Below are 17,288 nucleotides of genomic sequence, written 5' to 3'. Positions count from 1 at the left end.
AAATAGATAATAATATATTATATACTCAAACATACTCAAAAAGAATTTTATAAAAAGAAACAGACCCCTTTAAAAAATTAGATTTTATAATAAGAGACGGAAGAGTATATCATAACTTCTTCCAGGATACTCCTTGAGCCTAATGTTGGATTTGTTGATCCAATAGCTGCTTCCTTATGATCCCCGTTCATAAAATCATTAAATCGATTCATGACCAACTTTGAAATAATAATAAAATATAAGATCAGCTCCAAAAAAAATTTTTTTTAAACTGCCACGCTGGTTACATACTTTTTTCTTCCCACGAAAATAAATAAAAGTGCAATGCAGCTGGTTGATGGCGTGGAGGAAAGCCCCATAATTCTCCAATCACAATCATACTCTCGGCATTTAATGATCGTTCCCATCTTATTAATTAATTAATTGGCTGGTATGAAACCCGGAAGCATTTCATGTTTTCGAATGATACAATTTATTTTTAGTATTTCTTATTTTTTATTAATATTAGTTTTTTTGTTTTCTCTTTTTGGACTGGGTTCTCCTACATATTATGTAAATCAAGTTCTACTCAGTACTCAGTACAGTTTGACTCGCTCAATTGGGTGGGAAAAAAAAATGAGGGAACTATTTTGTTTAACTGAGTCATTCATAAGTTTGCAGTTTAAACGAGTTGCAGTTAACATAGGTGACACGATTTTATAAGCGATAAACATAAAAATGATAAGCTTGATAACTGAACTCATAAGTCCAACTAAGTTTGTAAATGATAGGGGTATACATTTAAGTGAGAGTTAATATGATTGTATAAACTGAAAACGGAAAGGAATTTGACATCAGTGCGTGTTTCATTGCAGGTTTATCGATAATTATCTGTCAAAGCAGCGTGAAATATACAATGAACTGTCGCATGTGTTCATTGCACCCGTACCAGCAATAAACCGACATAGAAATACTTATAGTGGCATTGTTTAAAATTAATTTGACTTCTTCCTGCCGGCTCTGCGCGTAACGACTTGGAAATCTATGCGGTGCTGAACTGTAATATTTGTCGAAGTAGAGTTAAATTAATGGAAGCTTGTCTGAATTAGTTGCTTCGGGACATGCACTTTAAACTTTGGAGTCACACAATGATGTTATTTAAATAATTGTTGCCATAAAATAATATTTGGAGTCAAATTTCTTGCATCCAATTCTTCTAATAATTCTGTATTTAATTTGGCACTAGGGGAAGGTGTTATTTTTATATGTGAAATGGACAACCATTTCAAACTTTGAATCAATAAATTATAAAATATGGTGTTAATATAAATAAAATAAATAAATAATGCATTTGGTGTATTGCTCTCGTAGTAAAGTAACTCCTTTATATGGATAAGTTGGATTGTTCTATTCCCGCAGTGTCAGTTTAGTGTCCTTTTCGATTCAAAAATAATTAATAAAAAAAGCTTCATCATAACTGCAGTTTGATGAAAACCTGCGCAATAAATTTTAAATTATTGTTTTTATATGGAAGAATTCTAAAAAAAATATCTTTGAATTTTAAAATTCTAAATCAGTCTTGTTTACTACACGTTAATAACAACTGATAATATTTGAAAGGTAAATGATAATATTCTTTAGTCATTCTTGATTTGGGTTTTGAAATTTGAAAAGATTTTGTCTTTTTATATTCCAAAGGGTAAACAGGGGTTGAAGTTCAAGTGAAAATAAGCCATTGTAAATTCTCAACTTATGAATTTTGTATTTTGAGTGATAAATTGTGAAAGCTTCATCACTACATGTCGCAGGTCTCAGTAATAAATTCTAAGTTGTTAAAACCGAGTGATATTAAAAAAAAAAAAAAAAAAGAACTTGCGAAGGGGCAAGACAAAGAACCCAAAAAGTCCTGTAAACAAGCACTGTTTGAAGAGTTAAGGAAAAAACTAAATATATTTTAAAGTGAAACACCGTTTAAAAAAAAAAAATTGAACTTCATTTAATTTACCCAGGACCTCATAATCAAGCTGATTACTGAGGTGATTTTTTCATTTCCGCGTGGCTAACTGATTCGTATTGACTATTGATAGCGCGGATAAGATCAACAGTTTCCAGACAGATCCCGTCGGCCCAAAAAGAGGATGGGGACCGGGCAGGGCGCTAGTGTGCGCCGACCCTGACTTCCCCTGTCAACCACCCACCGGCTCGATGTCCTCATTTCGTGCAAATGACTATGAAAAAAGTTATAAATTGGCATTTGGTATGCAATTGGTTAGCAGCTGTTCACATCTCTCAAGTGCCCCACCCACAGGAACAAGAAACATACTCGCAGAGCTCAACCCCGTGAACAACATAAAACTCAAACGTGGGTTGACGAATGAACGGGTAAACGAGGCGACTTCCTTGACTTCATGCTGGCAATTGCATCCTCTATGCTCTCGCATGCGTGCAGCTTGCTTCCATTGTAGCCAGAAGTAGATTCAGAATGAGCATAATCCTCTATGTTCTGTTTTATGCGATCCTATTATGTCTTCCTCCGCCCTGCTTAGCCATGGATACTTTGAAGATCGGTGAAAGCCTTCATGACAGGGAAGATGCCGCTGCGACCCTTGTCACCACGGGAGAGCAGTTTGAACTTGGTTTCTTTTCCCCTGCTCGAAGCCAAAACAGATACCTTGGAATATGGTATCATGGGATAGAACCGCAAACTGTTGTCTGGGTTGCTAACAGAGACAACCCCATTCCTCATTCAAGAACTGGAATGTTCCAACTTTCGCTAGATGGAAATCTCACCGTGTTAGATACAGAAGGAAATCCTTATTGGTCTTACACGCCTGAACAAGTATCTTCTCTCGCAAACCTCACAGTGAGGCTTATGGATTCTGGGAACTTAATTCTGGCAGACGACCACTTACAAGCGACCTACTGGCAAAGCTTCCAACACCCTACGGACACATTTTTGGTGGGCATGAAAATGGATGAAGATTTAGTCTTGAATTCTTGGAGAGCCTCTGATGATCCCGGCAGCGGTAATTACACATTTGCAGGTGGAAAAACAGGGGATAGCAACTATACAATCTACGTCAACCAGAACCAAGTTCACTGGGCTGGTGAAACGCGCCAAGATTTCGGCTCAGAAGGGACAATGCTTTCGCTGTTGACAAACTTCACCCAAAGGCCTTCTACTTATAAAAACAAAAACATGTCAACAAATGCACTTCGTTCTGACTTTGAGCACACAAGGCTAGTGATGAATTATACAGGACGGGTAGAGCTTTGGCGCTGGGATCAGATCGAAGGAGGATGGGCGACTAGATGGAACAAGCCAGATAGCAAATGCAAGATACATAACGCCTGTGGGAACTTTGGCAGTTGCAATATTAATAGTTCGCCAATCTGTAGATGTTTGCCTGGATTCACTTCTAAGTCGCAGGGGGAGAACCAGGTTCCGTCCTCTGAATCTGGAGGGTGTTTCAGAAAACCAACATCATGCGGGCAAAACACGACAACATTCATACACTTGGAGAAGGTGAAAGTGAGAAAACCAGACAAAAAAGTCAACGCAGCGAACGAAACAGAGTGCCGATCTAAGTGCCTCAATGGGTGCCCCCCTTGCACCGCTTATTCATATGATGCGTCAACAAATGCCTATAGTAGGATGTCCATACCGTGCTCTATTTGGACTTCTGATTTGCCTACCCTCCAAGAAGAGATCGATGCGGGCTTTAATCTTTCTGTCCTGGTAAATAAACCAGATATAGGTACTTCATATATTTTCACCATCTCATCTCTCCAAATAAGATGCTTGCTTTACTTAATCAATACTGTCTTAGATTTGCTAAAATGAAACTGGTACAGAACCAACTCCAAGAACCTGCAAACCTTGCGGTGTATTCACAATTCCTTATCCGCTAAGCACTGAAGCAAGTTGTGGTGATCCCATTTACTCTCAATTCAAATGTGACTCGCCAACCGGGCAGGTTAGTTTCATTGTGGGAGAAGAGCCTTATAGAGTTACTAACATTGATCCGGACGAGAGATCGTTCTCTATTCAAATCAAAGATTCGGATAATTGTCCTGCAAGCAATCTCGAGCGTTGGCTTGATCTGTCATTTAGCGTGACTCAACAGTGCGATGATGCAGATGAAGCAAAGACACTAAAGATTAATTGGTCTACCCCAGATGAACCTCCCTGTAATAACTCCGTAGACTGTGAGGGCTGGTCTCATTCAACTTGCAACGCAACCGGTAATGGAAATGGAAGATGCCTCTGCGATGAAAAATATAAATGGGATGGCCTCAATTTAAGCCGTACGCAAGGTAAACGAGTTAACACATTAATGATTAATTTACCCCCCCCCAAAAAAAAAAGTTCTTCTTGTTAGGGAGACAGGATGTCTAAGCCTGACACCTGTCCAATTGTATTGGAGCCCTGAAACCGATTTGAATCGCAACTTCAATAGGATTTAACAAGTGAGGAAAAATTAACATTGGGAGTAGGAGATTGATCAGAGGGATCATATATGTTGGAACAATATGAGGTGATAATTACTTGTCTTGTTGAAAATTGATGCTTGAATTCTTTATAGACTAATTGGAATGACCTTTGTTGTTATGAGAATTGAGATACTTTTATTTTTTATTATTCCTCAACTTAGTTTGAGCCAACTTGATTGATATGAACTCAGCAAAAATACTGAGTTTGACTATGCTACCTTTCTGAGCCACTAGCAACCATTCGGCTTAATTTACTGAATATAGACCACGCCTAGACGATACAAGAGTAACAGAGGAATTGTATTCTTATTTTAAGGCTCACTGTCACTGACAACCCATGGATATTTGATTTCCAGCTGAGGCTGAAGAATCTATTGAACTTTTGTACTTTGATTTTACAAACATTGAACTTTTCATTTATTTTTATTTATAGAAGAAACAATGAGCAAAAAATTGAATGATAGGAATGATTAGATATTGTTGCCAAAGAAAATATAAAAGAATGACTTCATAATGTTCTTGTCAATCTTTAGTATACGCAATTGTAATAAAAAGAGACAGAAATTTAAGTACCATTAGCAAGCTGTAACTAAATGTAGTTAGGTTAACTTATTCGTAGTCAGATTGATGTCAAGCTTTAATATATACTGACTATCTAACACTTCAAAATGCCCAAGAACATGGCATTCCTAAACACACATATGAGTACACTTGATTCTACAATTTCAATGGCGTTCCTCAATCTCACGTGTAGAAGCTAACAAATTTCCTTTGTCAGCAGGGCCTCCAAGAGGAAAAGGCTCTAAAGTTTTAACGTTAGCGGTGACGTTTTCAAGCTTGATAGTCTTAGTCTGCATTATAACTTCTGCTTACATTTGGAGAAGAAAAGTGGCCTTTAAGCAAGGTAATGCATTTTTCGCTTGCAAACTTCTAAGCATTCAACAGGATCTGACGCTTAAGATTATAATTGGACCTCTTAAATTTCATCATGTCCCAGTGCCCTTGTCCATTATGTTTATTTTTTCATCTATTATACGTGTTCAGAAAAGGGACAAAATCCAAGATCGACAGGGAGCCTACATGACAGTGAGAGATATATCAAAGATTTTATGGACGCTGACAGGTTAGTGGAGAAGGACAGAGAAGCAATAGAGGTACCTTATTTGGATTTTAGTAGCATCCTTTTAGCCACAGATAACTTCTCAGACGCTAACAAGCTCGGACGCGGGGGTTATGGGCCTGTCTACAAGGTGATTAATTCAGTTCCACTTTCTTCATTGATTTCTTTACTTTAGAGACGTGCTATATGAAGAATTTTTGTTACAGGGAAAGCTTCAAGGAGGTCAAGATATTGCAGTCAAGAGGCTTTCAAGTGTTTCTTCACAAGGAATGAAGGAATTCAAGAATGAAGTCGTCTTGATATCCAAACTTCAACATCGAAACCTTGTTAGACTTCGGGGCTATTGCATTACAGGAGAAGAAAAAATATTACTTTATGAATACATGCCAAACAAAAGCTTAGACACATTCTTATTCGGTAGGTTACAAAATGCTTAATTATCAATAACTTCAAGCTTGACACAGGTTTGGTGAATTTAATGTAAAAGGAAATGTTGATGCAGATCGTACACAACGGGTGATTTTGGATTGGCTAATGCGTTTTGACATAATTTTAGGAGTTGTTAGGGGCATGTTATATCTTCATCAAGACTCTAGATTGAGAGTAATTCATAGAGATTTGAAAACTAGTAATATTCTTTTGGATGAGGAGATGCAACCAAAAATTTCAGACTTTGGACTTGCAAAAATATTTGGAGACAAGGATGTTGAGGCTAACACTGAGAGGGTAGTTGGAACATAGTAAGTTTGATATATCCACCTCATTGAATATTGCTCTTCAACCATATTTACACGAAATATTATGATTTTGTTTCCTTTTATTTTGTAGTGGATATATGGCTCCAGAGTATGCATTGGATGGATATTTGTCTATTAAATCAGATGTTTTCAGTTTTGGGGTTATAATGCTTGAAATTATCAGTGGAAAGAAGAACACAGGATTCTTTCAATCCAAACAAACTTCTAGCCTTCTGGGTTATGTATGTTCCATCTTGTTCCTCCCTTGCCTTAATGTTCTTCTTGCAGCATGGTGATTTCTTGTTTATATGAATGACTATGTAGGCATGGAGGCTATGGACGGAGAATAACCTATTGGATTTAATGGATCGATCTTTGAATGAAAGTTGCAATGCAAATCAATTTATCAAGTGTGCACAAGTAAGTCTGTTGTGTGTGCAAGATGAACCAGGAGACCGGCCCACCATGTCGCAAGTATTGATAATGCTTGAAAGTGAGACTGCGAGCCTTCCAACTCCAAAGCAACCGACCTTTTTTACGAACCGTGCCAGGGGCCTTTCTAGCTCTGCTTCTTCTTCCAGTAAACCTGAAGGAATTCTTCCAACTGACAGTAGCTATCAAGAAGGTCGGTAGCGTGAATGATGAGTTCGATGCGCATTGGATTGGGCCCTATTGGAAAACCAAAAAGCAACTTTTCATTGAACTTCTAGCACGTTTGCATGCAAATGAAAGACCATTCATTCTTAAAGGGCTCATGACTTACTGGTCTTCAAAAACCAGTTATCTCTATTAGGTTCCTCATTTAATGTAATGCAATTTGTGATTATCTTGATTATTCTAAAAGTGAAACGCGGGAAGTACTTTGATGTAAGTGGTCGCTTTGATCGAATCCGACTAATATTCTAGTGAATCGGAATATGTAGGTGCTTTGATCCAAGTGTACAGACGCTAGAGAGTGGTATAAAATTTTGCAATAATAGAACCCAACTTGTTAGTTGTGCAGACTTGCATACTAAATGATCGAAGTGGTAGGTCCACCATATCAGACGTAGTGACAATGTTTGGCAGCAGAGAGATTGCAGTCCTCTCGAGTCCTAAAGCTAGAACCAACCGTTTTTTTTTTCTTTTTCGCTTTGGTGAGGAGAGGGATTTCTGATTCATCTTCTTCTACAATTAAACCAGAAGAAATAAACCTGCGATGTAAGAGTAGCTCTGCAGATTCTCCATAGTGCATGGTGAAGAACCCAATTGAGATTTGGCTGCATTCCAGTTTGCTACGCAGGTCCAATTCCAAACAACTAACGATATTAGCTTTTCTCTGTCAAGTATCAGTGGAATTTGTATGAAGTATCAAGAAGAATTTCACACGATAATGTCCCTCAGGGGGCCAAAAAATATAAAGAGCGAGGAACTATCACTGCTCCGAAAGGGGGGAAAAGCCATCACACCTTGTTGAATCCATACTCTCTCGTGAAAGAGAGTCCACTATTTGAGTAAGTGGATATTTATTTATTGCTTATCTTTTATTATCTGAAGCAAAGAAGACTGTCCCTTCAAATTTTATTGATAACTCTTATATGTTTTGATTATTCATTATTTTAAAGAAAGAATTGCAGAAATTATAGGGAAAACCGTGTGTTCAGAGAGATTCTCGTTTCAAATTCTACAAAAATTTGTTGACCGAAAATGTTGAGAATCTTAGCAATTACTAGCCTGTACTAGTAACAGAATTAAAAAGTGAGTATACAGTTTAAGAAAAGAAAAACAAGTTAACTATAGCTAGGTCTCTAATAATTTTTTTAGGGAAAATTTGAACAAAGGACATTAAAAAAATAATATTTACTCAAAAAGATATTAAAAACCTTAATTATTTAGAAGGACTAAAATTTAAAATATAAATGTAAAAGTACAAAATTGTCCCCAATGCAAACACCATGATTTCTTTCACTTGCGCATTTTTCGGATTTCCCTTCAGTTTCATACGCACAAGGAAGAAAGAGACAATGAACTACAAGCTTTAAGCTTTCCTTCTTTAATGGTGATCAGCGATCTTTTCTGAATCAAATCACTTCCAGTAAAACCACCCTTACACATATGCACCAACAGAATTGGGTCATGATCACCATCGCAACACCACCAATGGCGTCTCTCACCCTCAGCAAGTCAACAAGCCATAGCTTCATACTTAATTATCGAAAGATTGCATTGGAAATTTCCCTTTGGATGTGTAAGCAGTGTGCTCTAGTAATGTTCACAGACAATGCTTTGCCCGTCGCAATCCTTTGATGATTAAGTTACAAAAAGATTGCGTTGTAAGGAGTTAAGAAAATAGGAGGAACAGAGGAGAACGGGAAGAATGAAGGATATTAAATTTACATTTTAATATCTGGTCTCTCCAAGTAATTATATTTTTTTATGGTCCTTCTTAATAAATATTACTTTTATTAGCTTTTTGGCTCTAATTTTCCCTTTTTTAAAAAATACGTTATTAATACTGAATTAATAAAAACTGCAAATTCAGGAGGCTTAATTATTAATAGTGCATTTAACTTGTAAATGTAATTTTCAATTTGTAATTAGAATTTTTGCTTGTATTGTCAACGATACTTACAACTTAATTTTTTAAAAAAAAAAATTTAAACAATCTGATAAACCTATATTTTTACCATGGTATTTTATATTTTTAAGGGGTTTTTTCTCACCAAAATAAACTAAATTGCAGTTGTTATGATTAATTTAGATTGGAGATTGATTTTATTAAAATGGAACAAAAAGAGTATTTTTGTCATATTTTTATGTTTGCTCTCAAATAATAAATTTTGGAACTTTTCATATTACAATTTGTTAAATTATTTTGTTGGTTATTCTGGGAAATTTAAAATGAATCATGAGGAATTTCAAGGATTATAATGATAAAAATAGACTACGTGGAATGAATAAAAAAGAATGATAAGAGTTGTGCATGCTCAGTGAATACAAACATCATAAACACCGCTAAATACTATTCCGGTTCTAAATATAAGACTCATTTTATAGTGTAAATTTAAAACTCATTTTGTAGTGTAATCTATTACTATATAAAAGTAGGGTACAAAGCAGGATCTGATGAGAGATTGCCAAGTGGCCTCACCATAATGCAGATAAATAGGTTTTATTTTTCTATTTTTGTAAAAATTGAAATTTTATGCACAACTCCCCTATCTATACATTCCTTACCCTGTCTTGATAAAAATTGGCAATTATCTCTCATAATGAATTTGCCACTTATCTCACATTATTTCTATTTAAATTATTTTAGTTGAGTTGTTTATTTACATTTTAGAATTAAAAGTTATCTTTAAAATATCTTAAATTTAAAGCTAACAAGAGTTATTTATTCCAAAAATATTTATTGTCTATTCCCATTTGAATTGCATGAAATAAATCTTTGATTCTGAAAATCATGGCAAGTATAACAGCTACGATATATTTTTTAAATTTGAAATTTACATTAATTTTAGTGTTAATAAATATTTTAAATTTTAAATTAAATAATACAAAGATAATATAACTTCCCAATCCTATTAACCAATTATCTTTTTATCTATACAGTTTTAACAATTTAAAAAGATATTTAATTTCTCTCTCATACCTTCCTGTTTTTCTTTATTGGTTGCTTCTTCAATAATTTTAAATAGAAAAATAAGTGTGAGCATTATTTTATAGATGAGAAATGGCCCATTTTGTCATTTCTTAGTTGATAGAATGGTTTTGGACTTTAGATTTTTATAACTGAAATATCTAAAATATTTAATTTTGAAAAAACATTATATATATTATCATCAGTCAAATAATATTCCAACTTGAAAAATATAACTGTCTAAAATATAACCGGCAACTTTAGAAACAATAATATTGCATCAGTGTTATTTTAATAATAATAATAATAATAATAATAATATTTACTTAGATATTTAAAAAATAGAGTAAGTGATGAGCGTCCCAAACGTGGCCCGACATTCTCAATGGTGGAGGAGGTTACAGTCATCAGTCGGTTTACTGCAAGCAGGGCGAGAGTTGAGGATTCTATACCTTCTGCGAGCAATCATAAAAGGTGTGCATTTCACGTTTATGCTTTTCAAATTTTTCGAGCAGTGGATTATGATGAGTCATGTTTGCCAATTTTCAAATGTTTTCCCATGTTTGTGTTTGGTGGCAGGATGGTGTGGCAAAAGGTTGGTGCCTTCATCGTCTTCCTTTGTTGGTTCTTCTTCTTGATTCCCCTCTTCTTTCCATCTACTCCATCACTTACCTTCTTCTTGGTGATATACCACTGTGGCTGAATCTCTCCTAACCTATCATTGTTGAAGCTCTACTGTTGTCTTCAAGTGGGTTTTGCATTTTGATATTCAGATTTGGGTGATTTTTTTTTTTGGTTGGGATATTTTTTTATTTCATAATTTTTTATTTTATTTTATTCCCTCAATACTTTTAATGCCTCACAAATTTTGAAGGGAGCAGGGAGGAAAAATCTGGATATTTATGCAGATGATCGCTGCATATGTGGATTGAGAATTTCTCCTCAACAAATATTTTATAGGTACGCTGGTTTTTTTCCGGTTTTGGTGAAGGCGAAGGCAAAGGTTTATCCTTCCTTCTTTCATTTTTCAATGTCAACTGGCAATTTAGAGGTAGTGTTCTATTGGTTGTTTTTGTTGTTCATAAAGCATGGCTTCTGAAATATTGTACATGACATTGCACTCATAGTCTCATGCTAATTTCGACTTTTGTTATGATACATCAAGAGACACATATTGTGTTGATAAAATAAAATATCCTACTAAGTGCTGTTTCAAATTATGATATGAAATTAGCATGTATTATTAGAAAAATATATAAATCTTATATTAAGGACAGGAAATAGTATGTATTACTAGATAGATATATAAGTAGGAAAAAAAAACAAAAGTAAATTTTGTCACAAAAAAGATAGGTTAAAGTATATATTTAGTCGTATAACCTTGTACAACGTTTTAATTTAATCTCTTAACTTTAAAAATTATATTTTTAGTCCTTTAACCCTAAATTTTTTTTAAAAAATGATGACATTAAGAGCTTAAATGTTGATAAAATATTTTCAAATGCAAATATGTTAAGTTTAATTTTTAAAATATTTATGATTGTCCAAAAATTATCATTGAAGCCTAATAATTTTAGGATTAAAGAACCAAATATGTGCTTTTTAAATTGAAAGGACCAAATTAAAATCTTATATAAAATTAAAGAACTAAATATATACTTTAGCTTAAAAAGTAAAGTTTATTTTAATCCATCCTATAGTACGTACGTTGCGGGACTGTCTTTTCATATTTTTGAGTTAATAACATTAATTACGATTAATAACAACAATTTTCGAAATTCGGAAAAAAAAAATCATGATCCTCCCCTGGCCCTCCGTTTTAATTAAAATTTGTTGAGTTAATCTTTTTAGTGTTCCTCTTTATTACTTCTTCAATCTTATTTATAAGCTTCAATTTAGAAAGGGATATGATTTATTTTATAAATTTCAATTTGAGTTTATCTTAACATTTAATATTTAATGCATTTTTTCAAATGTTGTCTTTAATTATTTCTCCCTTATAACATTTTCTCCACACGTTCTCTCTATCTTTTTTCTCATTTATTATAAAGGCACATTTAAAAAAAAACATATTTCTAACCTATTTATTATTTTTAACTAATTTTAATTAATGATTCATTATTCATGAATGGAATTAGTTATTTGAAGCTTCATCAATATATTTAGTACTCATCTTTCAATTTTCAATTACCTTTAATGGATGGAAAAAAATTTATTGTCTTTAATTCTCATATCTCATGTTTCCGGCATCTTTTTTTTTCGTATGTCTACAATTTAAGCTTGGACGTGACTGAATAGGCTTTTCTGTTTTTTGAGATACAAGTACAAGCCAAAACTTGGAAGAAAAGCCCAAAAAAAACTTAAAACTGAAACCGCAACCAGGAACCCCCTAACAGATAGACCGTTTATGGACACGGCTCAGCATCCATTGGCATTATCGGAAGCAAAACCATCCCAGTGGAATCATTTCTATGTCCCTGTGGCAGCCAAAAAATCAGCTCATCTAATAATATCGATGCACATATATATGGTAGCATCCCACGGTCCAATCAGAGAAGAGCCTATTCGTAATATCTATGATGGTAGGTTTGAATGGATAATTAGGATCACCGCCTCTCCTAAGAAGATTAAAAACATCTAAAGAATCAGAGTCAGAGTATATAACGGTATTGTAAAAACCCATTTACCAACTTCTAGCCCTGTATTGCTCCAACAATTGAACATATTAGAGATTTGAACGGTACAATGAGTTTTGTGGTTCTGAATAAAAGCAAGTAGAGGTCTAAAATTTGGTAGCTTGCAGTTATAGGTTGGAGTTGGACTTTGGAGAATTTTTTGAGTCCACACAAAAACTTAGTTCATATACTATTCATTATAGCTGGGAATACGGGCCAACCCGCGGGTTGCGGGCCAGCCCGCCACAACCCGCGGGTTATACGGTGCGGGCTGGAGCAGCCCGCATTTTGGCGGGTTGGAAAAGTCCCAACCCTAACCCGTCACAGCGGGTTGGCGGGCCAGCCTGCCAGCCCGCCATCTTTTTTTTTTTTTAATTCTCATTTTTTAAATCTTATTTTTATTTAATTTTTAAACTAATAAATGGTGATCCAAAATTTCAAAAGTAATCACAAGTATAAATTATATTTAACCACATTTAAAATAGTCAATATAAATATAAAACAATATATTACAAATATTTTACATGACTAACATTCAACATCAACTTATCAAGTGATAAATTTTATAATTTTTTTATACAAATGTCATGTTTGATACAAAACACTATCTCTTAATAAATTAGAAGTGCATTTATCTAACTTTTTTTAAAGTTCATTCACCATATTTTTCTAAAATACTTTTTTTCTATAATAAATATTATCTTATATTTGATTGTAGTTATTAAATTTTTGCTACAAATATGGTATGCTTATTTTTAAAAAATATTTGTTGTTTACATATGTATTATGTAACATGAAAATTGAGATGTAAATGAGAGAAGAAAAATTTCAAATATAATAATATATTATTTATATGAAAAATTTAAAAAAAAAATGGTGAGTTAGGCGGGCCAACCCGCCAACCCATAGGCTAGCCCGCCACAGCCCGCGGGTTATGCGGTGCGGGCTAGAGTAGCCCGCATTTTGACCCGCTCTTTTATGGCGGGTTGGTGGGCTGGCCCGCGGGCCCCAACTCATATTCCCGACTCTACTATTCATGTATATATAACCATTCTTACTAAAAATAAAGCCATTCTACCATTATGGTGATAACGAGTGCCACAAAAAAGTGGAATAAGCTCCAAATCATTTTCAAAACATGTTTGAAAATCTAGTATTGGAGCATACTGTGCCCGAGGAAAGGGATGGGAGAGAGGCTTCTTGGTTCTGTCACCTTGCAACTAGCATGCCTTGGTCTTTTGAGTTTGAAAAAAATAACTCACAGATCGCAATCATATTTATAGCCCTCAAAGAGGCAATCAAATTCACAGTGACCGGTGGGGGAAAAAAAACCAAACCATAAATAAAGATCCCACTACCCAGAGAGGGGACCCCACGACGCTGTAGAAGAAGAATCATCGTGCAAAAAAACGTGAGATAGGACCAAAGATAACACAGAGAAAACCTAAACAGATGGTGAATTCATACCCGTGTATTGCACAGGTACTGAACTAGTTTACACTACAAAATGGGTCTTATATTTAGGACCAGGGAAGTATTTCACAACGAATTTATGCCTTGCAACGGAACTTTTGCTACTCAATAAGACTAAGAAAAATGCCTTATTTCCTTCCCTTTTTTTTCTTTTCTCACATGCATAAGATTTTTTTTTTCCATTTTCGTTTTTTGCTATTTATTTATTTCTTTTTTTTCCTTCCTTTTTTTGCCCCAACTAGCATTCCAACCCATTTACAAAAATGGCAACAACATCCCAATATATAACAAGGCATATGTGTGTTAACATGCTATGGAAATATAATTAAGATGCACATGCATTGTTATTTGCTCAAAATGAGAATAAAAAGAAAATAAAAACTCAAAAGGAGTTTACAAAAGATGTACTACCTCTGGTTCTTAATATAAGATCTTATTTGACTTTTATTTTGATCCTAAATATAAGACCCCAATCCACTTTATCTCTCATGCTTATATATTTTTTTCCAAAGTAGTCCTTCTAACAATAGTAGTTTTAGCCAATACACTTGATTAGTAAAGATATTTTAGGAAAAACAACATCTATTTAGGACAGATAACTAACTCAACTTACTTCTTTAATCTCTTCAAGTTAGTCAACAAACTCTTATAATTAGGACCAGAGGTAGTAGAAGATAGTGGTTTGTATTTGGAAAAATAGGGATATGAATAAGCATGCCTCAATCATCTTCATCATATAATCACAACGCCTAATTGTGATTATAAAACATCTAAAGAATCGGAGTCAGAGTAGATAACGGTATTGTAAAAACCCATTTACCAACTTCTAGCCTTGTATGGATAGCTATCAGTTTATTTGCTCCCACAATTGAACATATTAGAGATTTGAATGGTACAATGAGTTCTGTGGTAGCTCATAGTTGTAGGTTGGAGTTGGACATTGGAGAATTTTTTAGGTCCACGCAAAAACTTAGCTCATGTACTATTTATGTATATACCCATTTTTACTAAAAATAAAGACATTCTACCATTATGGTGATAACGAGTGCCACAAAAAAGTGGAATAAGCTCCAAATCATTTTCAAAACATGTTTGAAAATCTAGTATTGGAGCATACTGTGCCTGAGGAAAGGGATGGGAGAGAGGCTTCTTGGTTCTACCACCTTGCAACTAGCATGCCTTGGTCTTTTGAGTTTGAAAAAAATAACTCACAGATCGCAATCATATTTATAGCCCTCAAAGAAGCAATCAAATTCACAGTGACCAGTGGGGGGGAAAAAAAAACCAAACCATAAATAAAGATCCCAGTAGTTTTAGGTCCACGCAAAAACTTAGCTCATGTACTATTTATGTATATACCCATTTTTACTAAAAATAAAGACATTCACCATTATGGTGATAACGAGTGCCACAAAAAAGTGGAATAAGCTCCAAATCATTTTCAAAACATGTTTGAAAATCTAGTATTGGAGCATACTGTGCCTGAGGAAAGGGATGGGAGAGAGGCTTCTTGGTTCTACCACCTTGCAACTAGCATGCCTTGGTCTTTTGAGTTTGAAAAAAATAACTCTCAGATCGCAATCATATTTATAGCCCTCAAAGAAGCAATCAAATTCATAGTGACCAGTGAGGGGAAAAAAAACCAAACTATAAATAAAGATCCCACTACCCAGAGAAGGGACCCCACGACGCTGTAGAAGAAGGATCATCGTGCAAAAAAACGTGAGATAGGACCAAAGATAACACAGAGAAAACCTAAACAGATGGTGAATTCATACTCGTGCATTGCATGGGTACTAAACTAGTTTACACTACAAAATGGGTCTTATATTTAGGACCAAGGGAGTATTTCACATCGAATTTATGCCTTGCAATGGAACTTTTGCTACTCAATAAGACTAAGAAAAATGCCTTATTTCCTTCCTTTTTTTTTCTTTTCTCACACGCATAAGATTTTTTTTCCATTTTCGTTTTTTGCTATTTATTTATTTCTTTTTTTTTCCTTCCTTTTTTTGCCCCAACTGGCATTCCAACCCATTTACAAAAATGACAGCAACATCCCAATATATAACAAGGCATATGTGTGTTAACATGCTATGAAAATATAATTAAGATGTGCATGCATTGTTATTTGCTCAAAATGAGAATAAAAACAAAATAAAAACTCAAAAGGAGTTTACAAAAGATGTACTACCTCCAATCCTTAATGTAAGACCTTATTTGACTTTTATTTTGATTTTAAATTTAAGAACTCAATCCACTTTGTCTGTCATATTTATACATTTTTTTTTCAAAGTAGTTTTTCTAACAATGGTAGTTCTAGCTAATACACTTGACTAGTAAAGATATTTTAGGAAAAACAACATCTATTTAGGACAGATAACTAACTCAACTTACTTTTTTAATCTTATCAAATTAGTCAACTAACTCTTATAATTAGGACTACCGGTCATAGAAGATAGTGGTTTGTATTTGGAAAAATAGGGATATGAATAAGCATGCCTCAGACATCTTCATCATATAATCACAATGTAATTAAACTAAGAGTTGAAACAAGTTTCCCATAATGCAAAACTAAGTGGATGATTACAAAGGAACAAAATTCAGGCTCAAACATCTTCCAACAAGGTTTACTCCCTCAAGCTTACTCATTTTGATAAATTGGACACCAAGTTAACCACAAAACATTAATAAAACTATTCAAAAATCAAAGTATTATATTAAATCATAAACAAGCATAACTCATAATTAAAATAGTAAAAGCCATTTTCTCTTTTTTAAAAATATGGAGTAGCAAAAATCTAAATACAGCGCACAATAAACAACAGAATTATTAAAATAAGCAGAAAAAATAGCAGGACTCCAAAATATAATAACAAAAGCGTCAAATTATTATTTTTTGTTTGGGGAGTGGACCAAGGAGAACTTCCATTAATCATCACCGAAACAGGACAAGCAAAAATGAAGGCGCAACACTAAAAAAGCGCCGAGCAGAAAAAGCAACGTGCAGAACAGGAAAGCAAACCACCACCGGCCATTTGGTCGAGTGGTACGCGTGTGTGTGGAGTATGTGCGTGCGGGTTCGATCCGGCCCCTTGTAACCATAAAAAAAAAAAGGAACAGGAAAGCAAACCGAGAAGAGGGAAAGACAAAACAAGCCAACGAATGCCATTTAAGTATTGACCATGCCC

At 34.4% G+C, this 17,288-nt stretch overlaps 1 protein-coding gene across 1 annotated transcript; it reads left to right on the top strand.

The window, feature by feature from the left end:
* The first annotated feature begins 2,527 nt into the window (after nt 1-2,527).
* LOC114762986 (G-type lectin S-receptor-like serine/threonine-protein kinase At4g03230) lies at nt 2,528-6,963 on the top strand. Its single transcript, XM_028952581.1, has 7 exons — nt 2,528-3,737; nt 3,835-4,296; nt 5,518-5,723; nt 5,800-6,010; nt 6,096-6,333; nt 6,422-6,572; nt 6,655-6,963. The coding sequence occupies exons 1-7, from the start codon at nt 2,528-2,530 to the stop codon at nt 6,961-6,963; spliced, it is 2,787 nt and encodes a 928-aa protein (XP_028808414.1).
* The last annotated feature ends 10,325 nt before the right edge of the window (nt 6,964-17,288 follow it).

Source organism: Neltuma alba, unplaced genomic scaffold, assembly GCF_004799145.2.
Source record: "Neltuma alba isolate B1F8T4 unplaced genomic scaffold, ASM479914v2 tig00011249_pilon, whole genome shotgun sequence".
Taxonomy (NCBI): Eukaryota; Viridiplantae; Streptophyta; class Magnoliopsida; order Fabales; family Fabaceae; genus Neltuma; species Neltuma alba.
This window is presented reverse-complemented; position numbering and strand designations above follow the sequence as displayed.

What these genes read in the sequence shown, in the direction of transcription:
- LOC114762986 (XM_028952581.1), top strand. Translation starts at nt 2,528, where the DNA reads ATGGATACTTTGAAGATCGGTGAAAGCCTTCATGACAGGGAAGATGCC. An exon ending in GGTAAATAAACCAGATATAG is followed by an intron (nt 3,738 to 3,834) that starts GTACTTCATATA and finishes AAACTGGTACAG; the next exon opens with AACCAACTCCAAGAACCTGC. An exon ending in GAGAGGGTAGTTGGAACATA is followed by an intron (nt 6,334 to 6,421) that starts GTAAGTTTGATA and finishes TTTATTTTGTAG; the next exon opens with TGGATATATGGCTCCAGAGT.